This window comes from Ovis aries, chromosome 8, assembly GCF_016772045.2.
Source record: "Ovis aries strain OAR_USU_Benz2616 breed Rambouillet chromosome 8, ARS-UI_Ramb_v3.0, whole genome shotgun sequence".
Classification (NCBI taxonomy): domain Eukaryota; kingdom Metazoa; phylum Chordata; class Mammalia; order Artiodactyla; family Bovidae; genus Ovis; species Ovis aries.
Window position 1 is genome coordinate 28,034,568 of NC_056061.1, and position 17,386 is coordinate 28,051,953.

The 17,386-nt window shown below is 41.2% G+C and overlaps 2 protein-coding genes across 11 annotated transcripts in view; both read left to right on the top strand.

Moving 5' to 3' along the window:
- Positions 1–17,386, top strand: part of PPIL6 (peptidylprolyl isomerase like 6) — a 40,421-nt gene that overhangs the window by 4,631 nt on the left and 18,404 nt on the right. For 8 of the 10 annotated variants that reach the window (XR_006060600.1, XR_001042122.5, XM_004011215.5 and 5 more), the window contains 4 exons: positions 2,729–2,917; positions 6,267–6,329; positions 6,427–6,574; positions 14,180–14,236. Coding sequence is in view for 8 of the 10 variants with exons in the window: in XM_004011215.5 (XP_004011264.1) it covers positions 2,729–2,917; positions 6,267–6,329; positions 6,427–6,574; positions 14,180–14,236 (457 nt within the window). In the remaining 2 variants the exon portion in view is untranslated. The remainder of the gene's footprint in view (positions 1–2,728; positions 2,918–6,266; positions 6,330–6,426; positions 6,575–14,179; positions 14,237–17,386) is intronic. The other 2 variants (XM_015097351.3, XM_060419515.1) reach the window with 1 other exon arrangement.
- On the top strand, positions 12,791–13,742 carry LOC105609801 (DNA polymerase epsilon subunit 4). Its single transcript, XM_027972388.3, has one exon. The coding sequence runs from the start codon at positions 12,815–12,817 to the stop codon at positions 13,163–13,165; it is 351 nt and encodes a 116-aa protein (XP_027828189.1). The 5' UTR covers positions 12,791–12,814; the 3' UTR covers positions 13,166–13,742.

Below are 17,386 nucleotides of genomic sequence, written 5' to 3' on the forward strand. Positions count from 1 at the left end.
CATGTTCTCCACCTACAAGAGAGCCATGATTTCATGCTTCGAGGTTTGTACCCATTCTCTTCCATATTCCCACCATACTGGGAAGACTGGCGTGGGTTCCATTCTGCAGTTTCTGACCTTTCAGTCTGGGTTGCTGACGTTGAGATGTTTTGTGTTCTCTCCTGCTTTTCTCACGGGGGCTGAATGAGGCTTCCTAGATCATTACTGCTTCTTCTTCCCACATACCCTTTAACTCCTGTCTTTCTTTTCTCCACCTCCACCCGACCCTCATCTCCTGGATACTTGCCACCTTAACCTCTTCTTCCTCTTCAGTCTTTTGTTCTCCTACAAAAGCACTGTCATCGGACTTCCTTGGAGGTCCGGTGGCTAAGACTTCGAACTGCCAGTGCAGGGGCCTGGGTTTGATTCCTGATCAGGGAACTAGATCCCCACATGCTGCAACTAAGAGTTTGCATGCCACGACTAAAGATGCTGCATACCACAACTAAAAGGTCCCGTGTGCTACAACTGCGATGCAGCACAGCCAAATACATAGATATTTTTTTTAAAAAAGAGCACTGTCTTATGTTATACGTAGTGCTTCTTAGCACATATGAGGTTAGTCTGAGGTGGCCTTATGCTTCAGCAGAATGTAACGCCAACTCTGAGGGATGGCTTCTGAACCTTCGGGAAGGCCTTTCCCCTACCTCCAAAAAAGGGACCATCATACATCTTAGTGCTGGGAAGCCCTAGAAATCATCGGGTCCAGCCCGCTATCTTGAGGCAGGTGATGAGGGCTCCTTACATATAGAAGACACCCAGAGAAGGCATGTAATAACCTTCAGCTTCCCAATAAAGTCTATTTGTTCCTGCCTTTCTCCTACCAAGCTAACTAAAATGTCCACAGTTAAACTTTTCCTCTCCTTTTTCAAGTTTTGTGTCCTGTAAAATGTGAGACCGCTGATAAATGTCAACATTCCAGGGAGTACTGACCCAGGGGCTATCTCAGTGACTGACAGTTCAGCATGAACAAGCGAGGAACTGGAAGTGAGCTCCTCCTGCGACAGGAGCCGGGAATGGAGCATGTTGGCAGCTAAAGGCAGGCCATTCCCCAAACTGGCATTTCTTCAAGTGCAGTCTCCAGACCAGCAGCAGCAGCATCTCATGTTCAGTTCAGTTCCGTCGCACAGTCGTGTCCGACTCTTTGTGACCCCATGAACCACAGCATGCCAGGCCTCCCTGTCCATCACCAACTCCTGGAATCTACTCAAACTCATGCCCATCGAGTCGGTGATGACATCCAACCATCTCATCCTCTGTCATCCCCTTCTCCTCCTGCCCCTAATCCCTCCCAGCATCAGTGTATTTTCAAATGAGTCAACTCTTTGCATCAGGTGGCCAAAGTATTGGAATTTCAGCTTCAGCATCAGTCCTTCCAATGAACACCCAGGACTGATCTCCTTTAGGATGGACTGGTTGGATCTCCTTGCAGTCCAAGGGACTCTCAAGAATCTTCTCCAACACCACAATTCAAAAGCGTCAATTCTTCGGCTCTGAGCTTTCTTTATAGTCCAACTCTCACATCCATACATGGCCACTGGAAAAACCATAGCCTGACAGAATGTGGTCCACTGGAGAAGGGCAAACCATTTCAGTATTCTTGCCTTGAGAACCCCATGAACAGTATGAAAAGGCAAAAGATAGGACACTGAAAGATGAACTCCCCAGGTTGGTAGGTGCCCAATATGCTACTGGTGATCAGTGGAGAAATAACTCCAGAAAGAATGAAGGGATGGAGCCAAAGCAAAAGCAACACCCAGTTGTGGATGGGACTGGTGATAGAAGCAAGGTTCGATGCTGTAAAGAGCAATATTGCATAGGAACCTGGAATGTTAGGTCCATGAATCAAGGCAAATTGGAAGCATCTCATGGGATGCTGGTAAAAAAAAAAAAAAAAAAAAAAGCACTCTCAGACCCTATCCCAGAATCAGAAACTTGGGGTGGGGCTCAGGTATGATTCTGACTCCCCACTAAAACTGGAGAACAGCTGTCCCAGATGATGCATAGTTTTGCCAGGACTGGCACTGGGTAATAATAAACCAGATCTCCTCCGAGGTGACGTTACTCAGTGGCCACACACTGAGGTTTAACACACCGGCCGTCACGGTTGTGTGGATGAAAACACTTACACACTTAATTTTGAAGGGCTTAGGACTTAAAAGTGTTAAAGAAGTTGAGTTACCTTCCTCATTGCCCCTCATGTGTCCCAGAAATCCTGCTGGCCCTCAGGAGGCATTTCCTCACCTGGTCTGACTTCCCTCCATCAAAAAGCACTCTTTTCCATCCTTGGCATTGAAAACCGTGTCTTATTTAAGACCCCTAACCAAGTATGCGTACAGTAAAATGTGCTCCGGAAATGAAGCTAGAGGACTGCACTTTGTTTTTATATTCATATATAACAAGTATGCTATGCATCACTGACTTTAATTACCAGATTACCATCTATTTTCTGAGATTGTACCATTTTAAAGATTACTTTTAGGTTATTGATTTCAGCACCTTCAGAGTTTTGAAATGTTCTTAAATTCCGTTTGAGAGCAAAATTCTGAAAGATGGCAAAAAATACATTTTTTCTAAAGGTTCAGTCCTGGGATTGATTGAAGCTCTGGCTTGTGGGTTTAGCAAGGTTCACTCCCCATCCCCATACCCCATTAATTTTTTTTTTTTTTTTGGCCCTTTTCCTTTACAGGAACTTAAGAATGAAGTCTGGGAATATTCTTCCTATGTGATGTGTTTTATTAATGATAAGCTCCTGGGTGATGCACTTGATCTACAGAAATGGGCCCACAAAATATGGGATATAGTTGATTTTAAGCCTCCTGCACTTTACGAAGCACTTACTGTGGATTATTCTGCCAAATTCTTAAGAGACACCAAGGCAAGTTACACTAATTTTTTTAAAAAGGAAAATAGTGGAATCTTTGAGCATTTATATTGATTAAGCACTAATTACTGATAAACCTAGCAAAGGGAATATAAAAGGACTAGGTTAAGTTCTCAATGAACTTGTGATCTTTAGTTGCAAAGAACTGGTGGGGTTTGGCTTGGTGGTATGTAAAGCCAGCCTATCTCACAGCAGGTAGATGGCACAGGCAGAAGAAGCATCCCTGTTCAAACATTTCAACTCTCCACGAGAAGCTTACGTGCGTTAATTGGCATCTATTTAAAAATATTAAGACCTCCTCCCTCAGACAAAGTCAAACCTATCCTTTACTCACTTTGAGCATGAAATATTTTGATTAGTATGTTGTAACACCTAAGTGAGAGCTCCTGCACGGAGAGACGGGCAAGTCTGAGAAGAAAGGTGACACCCAGGTGGCAGGAGGAGCAGTGAGCGATGGCCCTGCGGGTTTCCAGTGGTAGAGGACGGTCATGAAGCTTGAGGTCCAGAGAGCAAGAGACAGACGTCAGGGTGGGATGGGCCACCTCCGTGAGGCTGGTAAACGGATGCAGTTTTGCTCATGAACCTAGTTGCAGCAACAGCTGCCACATGCTGAAAATCATGTCATGCCCATGGTGGCCTGTGCCTACAGAAAGACCCAGAGCTAGGATCTGAGCCATGCAATGCCCAAGACCTTGTCTCATTCACCCTTATTCAACCACTGCCTTGAACAGAACCTGAAACATAGGAGGTGCTCAGTGAATATTTTGTTGAATAAACAGTACACTTGCAAAATGCTCTAAACTCTAAGGTGTGGAGAGGAATTTAACATTCATAGCAGTTCATTCCCAAAGGGCCAAGAGTCTCAAACTACATGGTGTGCTCTGGGGACGGCAGAGGACAGTAAGGCGGCCCGAATGAGTGGGAAGGAGGCTGGGGAAATGAGAGCATCAGTCGGGATTCTTGGTGCCAACGGTACCAAGCTGTTCTGATTAACTTAAGGAGAAAAAGTATGTACTGAGGGATGTTGGTAAATCCACAGCTGACAGGAAGTTGGAGAGCCAGCTTTGGAAAGCAGGCAGGGACCAAGGGAGACCTGGCAGCGGGAAAACATGGCCAGAGTCACACCCCAGGCAAGTGCAGCCAGGGTGCTGCCATGCGTGCCTGCTGGCCCTTGGGTCTCCCTGCCGCCTTCGCGGAGCATAACTTCTCTGTTCTTCTTGGGTCTGTGCCGCTCCCCAGAGGTCGAAGGCCCCAGGCAGAAGCACCTGACCTGTCAAGCCCAGGTTATGTGCCCACACCCTGGCTCTCACATGGTGGGGAAAGACAGAATGTTCTGCAGAGGCTGGTGCAACCCTGGGAGGAGTTTCCCAAATAGGAAAGCTGCTTTCCTTTCCTATTTTTTTGTTTTACAAAAACAAAAAACAGAAAACCTCCAAAACCAGATCCACTAAGAAAAGGTTGAACTTACTGTCCACTCTTAACCAGGGAGTTTGATTTTATCTAGAAGAAAGCAGGCCAACAGAACTTTTCATCAGAAGTATGACATAACCTTCTTTAGTGTTTTAGAAAAAAGTTCAGGGCTGAGGCCAAACAGGGTGGCGCAGGGAAAGCTTAATGGCAGGGTGGCCATTTGGAAAGCTGCTGGAGTAGTGTGGGCTAGAAATAATGGCAGCCTGAATTAATTAGTGGGTGAGGAAAGAGGACCCAGATTCTAGAGAAAATCCTTGGGTTTTTTACCCAGAGGCTAGATTTTTCATGCTGAGTTAAACCCAGGGAGACTTGTTTACTTCTGGTTTGGAATGATAGAGTAGATAATTAGGTTTGTCTGATAGGTGACATTACCTTGTGTTAAAAGTCACTTTTTCTGTTTTCATTAGGATTTCTAAAATTATCTACACTTGACAACCACATAAAGATAATATATTGATGCCCAGGGAAGTTTAATAATCCCTGAATGGACTCACGCATTTTAGAAGTCAATCATAACTTCCAGTACGTCCTCTTTTTCCTCCTAGACCTGTGAAGCTTACCATATTATGCCTCTTAAAGTTATAATATTCTTTTATATTTAAGAACTTGTAATACAGAAAGAAAGGGGCACAAACATAATTATTAATAGTATGGATATAAATACTTCATTACAGGATACCAGGTATTATAATACTATCTTAGTCTTTAATTTAAAAAAGAGCTTGCTGCTGCTGCTAAGTCACTTCAGTTGTGTCCAACTCTCTGCGACCCCAAGACGGCAGCGCACCAGGCTCCCCCATCCCTGGGATTCTCCAGGCAAGAACACTGGAGTGGGTTGCCTTTCCTTCTCCAATGCATGAAAGTGAAAAGTGAAAGTGAAGTGGCTCAGTTGTGTCCGACTCTTAGCGACCCCATGGACTGCAGCCTACCAGGCTCCTCAGTCCATGGGATTTTCCAGGCAAGAGTACTGGAGTGGGTTGCCATTGCCTTCTCCGAAAAAAAGAGCTTAGAGTGACATAAAATAATGATAGTGATTTCATTTATGCCTCCTAGGTTCTTAAGAAATAAGGCAGGGCAAATTATGTACTTGTTCAATCAGGCAGCATTTTTATGTAGGAGAATGGTGCCTAAGAGTTGCAGTGTATTCTATTAGATGTGGTTTGCTACCAAAATGAATGCCACTGTGATGGAGAACAGTGTTTTCATTTTGGGTGCCTCTTTGTAGGGCTAGACAAGGGCTCACAAATGTTAGCTGCCTCTACCAGAAAGGATGTCAATTGAAAATAAGAGCTTGGGGCATCTGGGAGTATGAGGTCATGAAAGAAAGAACTAAAAAGTTACAGCATCCTCTCTTCCCTACCCCTGGCATAGTACCTATGCATACAGTGGCCTTATTTTTCTACTCAGAAAGACTGTGGTGTGGCTCTGCTTAGCTAATCTGTGCAGTTTTTGAAAATCCAGAACACACAGTAACCAAACCTATGGGCTCATGTGGATCTTTTTCCAGAATTACTCAGGAAAGAAAAGGCTTCCCAGTCTGCTCTTTCTCCCAAAGGGACTGATCAGTGTCCCTTTCCACACCCAGTTGTGATGTGGTTGCTATTTAGGCCGTGTGTTCTCAGCCTCATGTGATAGGTTAATGCGATTTACTACTGAAAGGTTTTAAAAAGCATGTTACTTAGGTTATAAAATTGTAGTATAATAAAATGGAACAGACTTTAAAGTCATTCATTTGGTTTTGTTCTTACATCATCTATGTTAATGCTGTCAGTCATCTTAACACTGAAAACATTATTATGTTGTATTTCTGGTCACTTCTGAAACTCTCCCGAAGCACTGACCTGCATTACCTTCTTCTCTTTAATTTTAATAGCATAATTTTGTGTTCTTGGACATTTCTATTGATCTTTATCCAATTGGAAGATTGATTTTTGAGGTAAGAGGATTTTGGTGGTTGTTTTTTAATAAGTTGGGGAGAGTGAGAATCTCTATCAAAATGTTTAATCTTTGAAAACTTTTATCTTTATTTTTAGCTATATTCTGATACATGTCCCAAAACATGTAAAAATTTTCAGATCTTGTGCACAGGAAAAGCAGGGTTTTCCCAAAGTGGCATCAAGCTACATTACGCAGGTTCCATTTTCCATCGAGTGGTAAGGAATGGCTGGGTACAAGGAGGAGGTGAGTTTTTTTAAACTATTTAAATTGAAACCTTAAATACAACATAGTTGCAACATCAAATCCAAATATCCAAACTTCTGTTTATCTGCCTCTTTGAAATTCATATAGAATTAGAATATATTTAACATTATATGTTATATAGATATATTTAAATGATGGTCAAATGATGAATTAAGATATTCATACTCTTTTTAAAAATTCCATCATTATTAAAAAAAATATAAAGTGTGTTACTAGGAATATTCCAGATTAAAAAGTGATATAAGAAAGTAGGATGGGTAACATTTTTTTAACCAAAAGATAATTTTAAATGCTCACCTAAAAATAAAGTATATAGAAAATACAGTGCTTTTAAGAAACATACTAAAAGCAGGAATTTGAAAACAGAATAAATGAAAAACAGCTTATTTCTCACCAAAGATGTTACACTGTTACCACTGAAATAAGATCAAAAGCATTTTGGTCTCCATCTTTGCTTTCTTTCCAGGTCAGTCCTCTAGCTTTACACAAAGGAGGTACCTTGATTAGCAACACAAAATTCAATTTTTGAGGCCTTTTAGGAGATATCCCATAGGGAGCAATCAGGCAGCAATTTGAAAATAATTGGTTTAGTGTGGAAGGAGATTTTCTTGAACTTGATGAAATATGCAAAGGCTTAAATTAATAATGTTTCATTATTTTTCTACAATCTGGAACATTCTCAGGCTGATGAGAAAAATATAGATTTAATCCAAGTATCTTGTATGTAAATCCGCTCTTGAATGTAAATCAGCTTCTCCAAAATGAGATATCACCAGTACTGTTTCTAATCCAGTTGTTCTTCTACTTAATATTTATGGTGTGTGCTAAATCACTTCAATCGTGTCTGCCTTTTTGCGACCCTATGGACTGTAGCCTGCCAGGCTTCTCTGTCCATGGGGTTCTCCAGGCAAGAAAACTGGAATGGGCTGCCATGCCCTGCTCCAGGGGATATTTCCAACCCAGGGATCGAACCCATGTCTCCTACATCTCCTACATCGGCAGGCGGGTTCTTTACCACTAGCGCCACCTGGAAAGCCTGGTCATGTCAGGGGGTGTGTGTGTGCGCACAGTGTGTGTGTGTGTGTGCGCTCAGTTGCTCAGTCATGTCTGGCTCTGTGCAACCCTTTGGATTGTAGCCTTCCAGGCTCCTCTGTCCATGGGATTTTTCAGGCAAGAATACTGGAGTGGGTTGCCATTTCCTCCTCTTAGGTGTCTTCCCAACCCAGGGATCAAACCCAAGTCTCCTGCATTACCCCTGAGGCATTGGGAAAGCCCACGTCAGTATACATAAATACATCAAATTTTTATGGTCCCTCTTGAGGATTGTCTAATATTAACAAAAAATGAAAGACAGTCTAAATGTTCACCAATGGGAAATTAATTAAATCAGCATAGCAATATAATGAAAAATTGTGCTATGCTGTGCTTAGTCGCTCAGTCGTGTCTGTCTCTGCAACCCCATGGACTGTAGCCTTGCCCAGTGCCTCTGTCCAGGGGATTTTCCAGGCAAGAATACTGGAGTGGGTTGCTATGCCCTCCCCCAGGGGATCTTTCCAACCCAGGGATCGAACCTAGGTCTCCCACATCTGAGCCACCCAGGAAGCCCCTAAAAATTTTATGTGGTTATGTATATTGACATGTAAAATGTTGAGGATCAGCCTAGTTTTTCATCATATTGCTATGCCAATTGAAGTAGTTTCCCGTTGGTGAACATTTAGACTGTTTTTGACTTTTGTTAGTGTAAGAGAATCCTCAAGAGGGCCCATATCCGTGTCTCCGGACACTTAGTTCAGGTTGTCACTGCTCTTCCAGATGCGGTGTTCTGTTTTGTTTTTAGCTAGACCTCCTCTCACCCCTGTGAGCCAGAGCAGGATTTGGGGAAAGTAGACCATGATATTTATTTATCTGAAGCAAAATTTCCAAAAAGTGCATAGGTCTCAGTTCATGTTTTCAGATAACAAAGCAATGATGTTTAAGGAGTTTGGAAAAAATTTCTGGTTAACAGATTCAGATCCAAACTGACACGTATAAGTTGCACCATGTTGGACAAGGAACTTGTGATCTCTGAGTCAGTTTTCTAATCACAAAATGGGGATAATTGTAATATTACAGGATGTTGAGGATTCAAGGACATGGTATACTGAACTGCTAAGCTCCATAAGCAACCTCCTCCTTCAGATGTCAGATTCTCAAAGGGCTTTGGGTAGAATTTTGGAGTACAGGAACTGACTGTGGTTTGGTGTTATGCCTTAGGATGCTTCCAAGCACTACTGCTTGCTCTCTGGGACCAAGAGGCCCTACAAAGTCTTCTTCCTCCCTCAACCCCATCTCATCATCTGACCTCTCCGTCTTGCTAATTCTGCTCCACACAGAGGGCTCCTTGCTGTTCCTTAAGTATATCAAGCATATGTATGCCCTGAGATCTTTCATTGTTTCTTTTGGGGAGATATGTACACCCAGCTATTCCTCTGCATATCCCCTGCCTCACCCCCTGACCTGTTTCTGGTTTTTGCTAAGAGCTTATCTCAGGAGGGAACTACCTGACCATCCTATTCAAAACCGGCCACCTTCCTCTCCATACACTTCTCCTCTCCCCTTTCTGGGCTGCTCTCCTGTCCCCTTACCTAGCTTTATTTTTCTTTCTAGCACTTTTCACCACAGGACATACTATTAATACTTCTTTGTTAACTGACTGACTGTATCTTTTCAATAGAATGTAAGTTCCATGAGTGCACAGATTTTTATCTATTTCATTCACTGTTACATCCTCAAGTTAGAGAACAGTGCCTAGCATACGGTTTTAGTAGATGCTTTTTAAAAGTCTGTTCAAGGAATGAATGAATGAAGACAAACGGGAAACATACATTCTGTTCATTACTGAATGAACAGAAAGTTAATGAAGATACCAAGTTGTTAAGCCACGTTGGCAGGATCCTCTTTGTGGCTCCCACAAGGCCAACTGCCTTGAGAAGGATCTCTTGAGATTTACTTTAATATATTTTATCATCATCATGGTCATCAGAATGATAGTGAAAATGATAATGAGAAGATGCATTCCATAAGTGTGTGATGATGCACAATATTAACGGCCACTAATGAAGGAGCACAATACTCTGTCAGTCACCATACATGTGCTTTCCCTCAGTTTGGTTCAGCTGCTCAGTCGTGTCCGACTCTTTGCAACCCCATGAATCATAGCACGCTAGGCCTCCCTGTCCATCACCAACTCCCAGAGTTTACCCAAACACCATTGAGTCGGTGATGCCATCCAGCCATCTCATCCTCTGTAGTCCCCCTTCTCCTCCTGCCTCTAATCCCTCCCAGCATCAGAGTCTTTTCCAATGAGTCAACTCTTCGCATGAGGTGGCCAAAGTATTGGAGTTTCGGCCTCAGCATCAGTCCTTCCAGTGGACACCCAGGATTGATCTCCTTTAGGATGGACTGGTTGGATCTCCTTGCAGTCCAAGGGACTCTCAAGAGTCTTCTCCAACACCACAGTTCAAAAGCATCAATTCTTTGGCACTCAGTTTTTTTCACAGTCCAACTCTCACATCCATACATGACCGCAGGAAAAACCATAGCCTTGACTAGGCGGACCTTTGTTGGCAAAGTAATGTCTCTGTTTTTGAATATGCTATCTAGGTTGGTCATAACATTCCTTCCAAGGAGTAAGCGTCTTTTAATTTCATGGCTGCAATCACCATCTGCAGTGATTTTGGAGCCCAAAAAATAAAGTCTGACACTGTTTCCACTGTTTCCCCATCTATTTGCCATGAAGTGATGGGACCAGATGCCATGATCTTCGTTTTCTGAATGTTGAGCTTTAAGCCAACTTTTTCACTCTCCTCTTTCACTTTCATCAAGAGGCTTTTGAGTTCCTCTTCACTTTCTGCCATAAGGGTGGTGTCATCTGCATATCCGGGGTTATTGATATTTCTCTCAGCCATCTTGATTCCAGCTTGTGCTTCTTCCAGTCCAGCATTTCTCACAATGTACTCTGCATAGAAGTTAAATAAGCACGGTGACAATATACATCCTTGACGCACTCCTTTTCCTATTTGGAACCAGTCTGTTGTTCCATGTCCAGTTCTAACTGTTGCTTCCTGACCTGCATATAGGTTTCTCAAGAGGCTGGTCAGGTGGTCTGGTATTCCCATCTCTTTCAGAATTTTCCACAGTTGTTGTGATCCACACAGTCAAAGGCTTTGGCATAGTCAATAAAGCAGAAATAGATGTTTTTCTGGAACTCTCTTGCTTTTTTGATGATCCAGTGGATGTTGGCAATTTGATCTCTGGTTCCTCTGCCTTTTCTAAAACCAGCTTGAACATCTGGAAGTTCACAGTTCACATATTGCTGAAGCCTGGCTTAGAGAATTTTGAGCATTACTTTACTAGCATGTGAGATGAATGCAATTGTGCGGTAGTTTGAGCATTCTTTGGCACTGCCTTTCTTTGGGATTGGAATGAAAACTGACCTTTTCCAGTCCTGTGCCACTGCTGAGTTTTCCAAATTTGCTGGCATATTGAGTGCAGCACTTTCACAGCATCATCTTTCAGGATTTGAAACAGCTCAACTGGAATTCCATCACCTCCACTAGCTTTGTTCATAGTGATGCTTTCTAAGGCCCACTTGACTTCACATTCCAGGATGTCTGGCTCTGTGTGAGTGATCACACCATCGTAATTATCTGGGTCGTGAAGATCTTTTTGTACAGTTCTTCTGTGTATTCTTGCTACCTCCTCTTAATATCTTCTGCTTCTGTTAGGGCCATACCATTTCTGTCCTTTATCGAGCCCATCTTTGCATGAAATGTTCCCGTGGTATCTCTGATTTTCTTGAAGAGATCTCTAGTCTTTCCATTCTGTTGGTTTCCTCTATTTCCTTGCGTTGATCGCTGAGGAAGGCTTTCTTATCTCTTCTTGGTATTCTTTGGAACTCTGCATTCAGATGCTTATATCTTTCCTTTTCTCCTTTGCTTTTCACTTCTCTTCTTTTCACTGCTATTTGTAAAGCCTCCTCAGACAGCCATTTTGCTTTTTTTGCATTTCTTTTCCATGGGGATGGGCTTGATCCCTGTCTCCTGTACAATGTCATGAACCTCCATCCATAGTTCATCAGGCACTCTGTCAGATCTAGTCCTTTAAATCTATTTCTCACTTCCATTGTAAAATCATAAGGGATTTGATTTAGGTCACCTGAATGGCCTAGTGGTTTTCCCTACTTTTTTCAATTTCAATCTGAATTTGCCAATAAGGAGTTCATGATCTGAGCCACAGTCAGCTCCCGGTCTTGTTTTTACTGACTGTATAGAGCTTCTCTATCTTCGGCTGCAAAAAATATAATCAGTCTGATTTTGGTGTTGGCCGTCTGGTGATGTCCATGTGTAGTGCTCTCCCTACATGACTGCATTTCACACTCAGAACTACCGGGGAGGCATTTTCCATCATCACTGTCTATAGCAGATGAGGAAACAGTGTTGGGAAAGGTAACCAACATCAAGATCAAAATCAAAATCATCTGACTTTGGAGTTTACTTTTAACCACTGTTCTGCATTGCTGAATCTGCTGTCAGAAGTACAGAAGATATCCAGAGCTGAATTCAAAGGGGTGGGTTATGGTCACAAAAAATATTAAATACTGAATGACATGGTGTCAATATAAAATATTCACCTGGGAGATCAGAAGCAAAGGGCAAGAGTAGTGACAAGTGTTGGAGGGAAAAAGCAAGGGAGTGTCACTGGTATTTACATAAGTCAGCAGACAGGGGAATCACCTGGGGAGGTTCACCAAGCAAAGCAAACTCTGGGACAGGAAGGAATTGGTGCTAGAGGACATTCAAACCCGGATTTAGCCTGTGGCTACTGCAGCAGGCTTCTGAGAACAGCCTTGGGCTGTGGTGAATGGGGTGGGAGTGGCAGGAAGGAAGTATATATCTGGCAGAGCCGGTCGAAGACTTAAGGTTTATCAGTTAAGTTTTGAACCAGCTTTATGAGTAGTATAATTTAAATGCTATATGTCCCTTTCCTGCATAAATTCTCTTCACATGCTTGCTGTTGCATCAGATTTTTTTTAAATTGCACAGACACTTTTATTGTAAAGCACTCATACTGAGTTTAAATGGGCCAGTTCTTCAACGATTATTTATTGCACATTATTCGAGGAGGCCGTCTAAACAGCTGAAAGGGTTGGCGGCCGCGCGCAGGACGCTCAGGGCCGGGATGGCGGCGGTGGCGCCTGGAAGCGGGGCTTCCCGGGAGGAGGAGGGCACCGGTGGGGACGCAGCCACTCCGCAGCCTCCAGCCCCGACGAGTGTGCCCGGAGCTCGTCTCTCGAGGCTGCCTCTGGCGCGAGTGAAGGCCTTGGTGAAGGCGGACCCCGACGTGACTCTCGCGGGACAGGAAGCCATCTTCATTCTGGCACGCGCCGCGGAACTGTTTGTGGAAACCATTGCAAAAGATGCCTACTGTTGTGCTCAACAAGGGAAGAGGAAAACTCTTCAGAGGAGAGATTTGGATAATGCAATAGAAGCTGTGGATGAATTTGCCTTTCTGGAAGGTACTTTGGATTGATTGCTGAGCTGGGCAGTTTGGTGAGTCTGGACCTGCATCCTTCAGCTAGACCCTCTGCAGGCCTCAGCTTTGAAGAGTCTTTAACATGTTGAACTTCCGCATTTTTTCTGTTCTACGTTCACCTAAGCCTGAACAAGTCTGTTAGCTTTAATCTACAAGGTCTTCCACTTGGGTCTTCCATTTCTGGCCTGGATGCAGCTGCTTATGGTAGAAATATAGGAAATGGTTTGTGTAGGTTGGTTAATAAATGATAAGGATCAAATAAAGGTTTCTGATCAACTTTAAAAAAAATAAAGAGCTGAAAGAAGGAAAAGGGCTGATGGGGAGAGCACAGACCTCGGAGACCTCTGGTTTCACTAGAGTTAGCTTTGCTTCTGTTGTAGCTGTGCATAGAGGAGTTTTATAGTAGGATCATTGCCTAAGCCAAAATATGCATATAATGCATATAATGTGAAACAGGTTCTATAAATACCATTAAAAAATCTTTATATTGCAAAGGAACTTCGGTTCTAAAACACCGGATAAATGAGTTATCAGTACAGAGTTCTAAAGAATAAAAATGTGAACATTAAGTCTTTTTACAGCATCTATTTTCATTCTTGTGTTAAAAAGACCTCACTGTTCCTGTTTCATCCTCGGCTAAATCTTTCCATTTTTTTTCTGAAAAGTAATATCAACCATGGAATAACTTGTGAAATAAGTCAAACCTATATGAACACACTTAATTTAAATTCTAGCCACAATTATAATTTAATACTTCATCATTTTAAAGGTTTTACATTAAATGTAGCCTACTTGGGAGTTATGAGGGGAAAAAATGGGATCAGGAATGTTAAAGTACTTACAAAATAGAAGTGAAATCATTATAGAAGTATTTTCATGGTATAGATACTGAACAACTAGGTCACTTACTCTGGTTGTTATAAATGGAATCATAATTTAAAGCATTTTCACCTGCCATTATCTCTTTTTTTAGTTTCAGAATTTTAATGTTTATTTACTGCTATTTCTCAGATATAGTTGCTGGAAAAGGAGATAATGGAGAGTCAATTTACGGACCAACATTTGAAGGTATGTGTCTTTAAATTTTGACAGTCATATTTTAATTGATAATTCAAATTTAACAGGACTGGACAGTTTCACTATCTCAAATAAGATAGCGTTTGGAGTAACATACTACAAGGACACATGCTAGAAGTGGGAGTTAAAAATGGGATAGGCGGGAAGGCACCCCAATTCAGTTCAGAACAGCTTTGTACTTTCTTTCACTTGCCTCATTGTATTATTTCTTTAGAATAAGTTTCTAAAATTAGAATTGTAAGGGTAGAATGGAATTTATATTTTTAAGGCTTGTACTTTGCTATGCTCATACTTAGAATTGGTACCTGATAACCATCCTACTAAGATTGCCATTGGAGATCCTGGGAAGATGATAGTGGTAGTGGCATAGTTTTTTAATTTTTTGAAATCCCAACCTAAAAATAGACAAAAAACTAGATGGGAAAACTAAAGACCCATGGATAACACAACAAAACTATGTGCAAGGTATCTACACGAATTTAAAATATAAACAGGTGAGGTCAAACTACCAACAGTCACACAATCCGCATGGTATCAGCATGGATGTGAGCGAAAGCAGGACATTTTTGTCAGAGCTGAGGATATAAAACCCCACAATAGGCAAGAGCAGGGTAGTGCATGGGACCCCTCATAAGGCTTGAGGCCAGAGCAGTCAAACCTTTGTGAATTCTCAAAACTGATCTGAAAGCCCTCTGTTCCAGGATAGGCCCACACTGAGAAGAAGTGTTGGGGGTGGAATCAAAATTATGCAAGTATTGGGATAACGGTGATGAAGAGGGAAAGGGACAGAGCCAGGAATCCCAGGAACCATGCTGCCATGCAGATGACCGACACAGGAGAACAGCACTAGAGGGAGTTTGTGAAGTTGGGAAACTACCTTCCTTCTAACGCCACACCTCCTTCTAAACACTGAGGGAGACTAATTCTACATGAAAATAAAGTTGCATTAGAAAGCAGCAGAAATTTTCTTGAATGAAAAAAAAAAGTGCATAGTCATATAACTACAGATAATGAAAGTATCATAGAAAGAAAGCTCACAGGTCAAACTGATTTCAAAATAAGCTAAAAGACATAAATTATATGACAGGAAAGAACTCGTAAATCAGAATTAGAAAACCTCAGATACGAGGTTTACAGAACTGAATAAAAGAATTAACAATAAAAGAAAATTCCAGAGATGAACAAATTATAAGGAACACAAGACCAAATAAAAACAACTGATATGTGTATTAAAAGAAGCAAAAGGCAGAAGAACATTTTTTAAATCAAAACGAGATGAATAAAGATGAAAAGGATTTACAACAAAGTGATACAGAAAGAAGATCCAGCATACAGATGATAAGTATCCTTAAGGAATTAAACCAGAAGGGAATGGAACAGATACTAAGAATCATAATTTTAAAAAGCTTTCCTGAAAGAAAAAAGGATCTGATATTGTGTATTTTGTTTGGGTGGTGGTTACACAACTATATCCAACTGTCAAAATGCATCAAACCAAACATCTAAAATATATGAATTTTTCTGCATGTTCATACCTCAAGTAAAAATATCTTTTTAAAAACTTGAAACTACTTACTGAAAGAACAGACAGCTATCTGACAGTACTGAACCAGAACAACCAACACCAGACTTATTTTACTTATATTATTAGATATTAAAGAAAAAGAAAAAAAGAATCTTCGGGCAGTTAGACAAAAACAGTAAGTGATTTATAAGGGAAAGAAAAGTACATTATCATCATATTCTTATGCCAGAAGAAAACAGAGTAATATATTTATGATGCTCAATTAAAATGAAATGGAACCTGGGGGCTTTATATCCAGTCAAACTGAACGTGAATTTTAAGGGGCACACAGAGTTATCAATATGTAAAACTTCAGGGAATAGTGTTGTCATGAGTCATTCCTGAGGAATCAATGACTGCAGAATGAGTTTCATTCAGCCAGATTACAAGAGGGATCCTGACAGAAGAATTGGTGGTGAGCATTAATCATATAATTACTTATAAAACTAAAATTCAATGAGGAATAAAAGGGTGAGAGTATGATATATAATGACTATATGCTTAGTCTAACAATTTTTTTTACTGAAAAAAATGGGGAGAATATATGCAAAATTTTAAACTACTTTCAGTTAAATTTTACTGGTGATAGTTGTATTATACTGAGATTGCTGTATATACAGTGTAGGAAAACACAAGTAATTATGAGATATTCTAATTTTATAATTTCCTGTCCTTCAGAGTTAGAATCTTCATTGTGGAAGAAAGGAAATACAGATGAAATATAATAGAGGTTAACAAGTAAAATATTCCACAGTCCTGAATATGAATTGGAAATATCCTGTTAAACTCAAGAAGTATCATATCTATATCTTAAGTTAGGCCATGGAATTTATCTACAGTGACCAGCCCAGTAGTGATACATTCTCCTAGAATTTAGATTGTTGTTTTGAAATATCATTTCTTGCTTAAGAAACCAGAGTCTCCGGAAAACATGGCAGATTCCAGTTTTGAGACAGGAAATTTCAAAATGAGCGTGGAAGCTCATGTTCAGTCATGCTATCGTGACCTAGCCAAAAGCACTATTAAAAATTTACTGGGGTCATGGCAAAGGGCTCAGGAGTCAATTTGAAGAGTCTCTCACTGGTCAGAGATGGAGTAATTTGAGTGGTAATTGCAGCTAACTGAAACCCAACAAAGATTTTAAATCCATGAGTTCATAATCATATTGTAAGAGAACTCCTCCTTGTTTACCTTCAGGGAAATGATAGGAAACAAATTCATTATCTTGAAAACTGATAAATATAGGTAAAAATCCATCATTTCTCTTGCCTATCCTATAGGAACTATACTAAATCATAGATAAGGGGAAACATCTTGTTATAAAAGAATTCCAGTTAACAGTGAAAAGGAAATTAGAATGTCACCACTTGCTGCCCCCAGTGAAATAATGGATGTGGGCATTTGCTGCATCAGTATCGACTGCCTTCACAAGAACAGGGACAGTCAGACAGTGTGGGCCTTCTGCTGAGAGAACACACTACCAAAGGGATAGAACATGAGCCCGGTGAAGCTTTTGGACCCAGCATCCAGTTTGCGAGAAATGCAACCAGTTCTGCTAGTAATATGTTCTTAAAGAT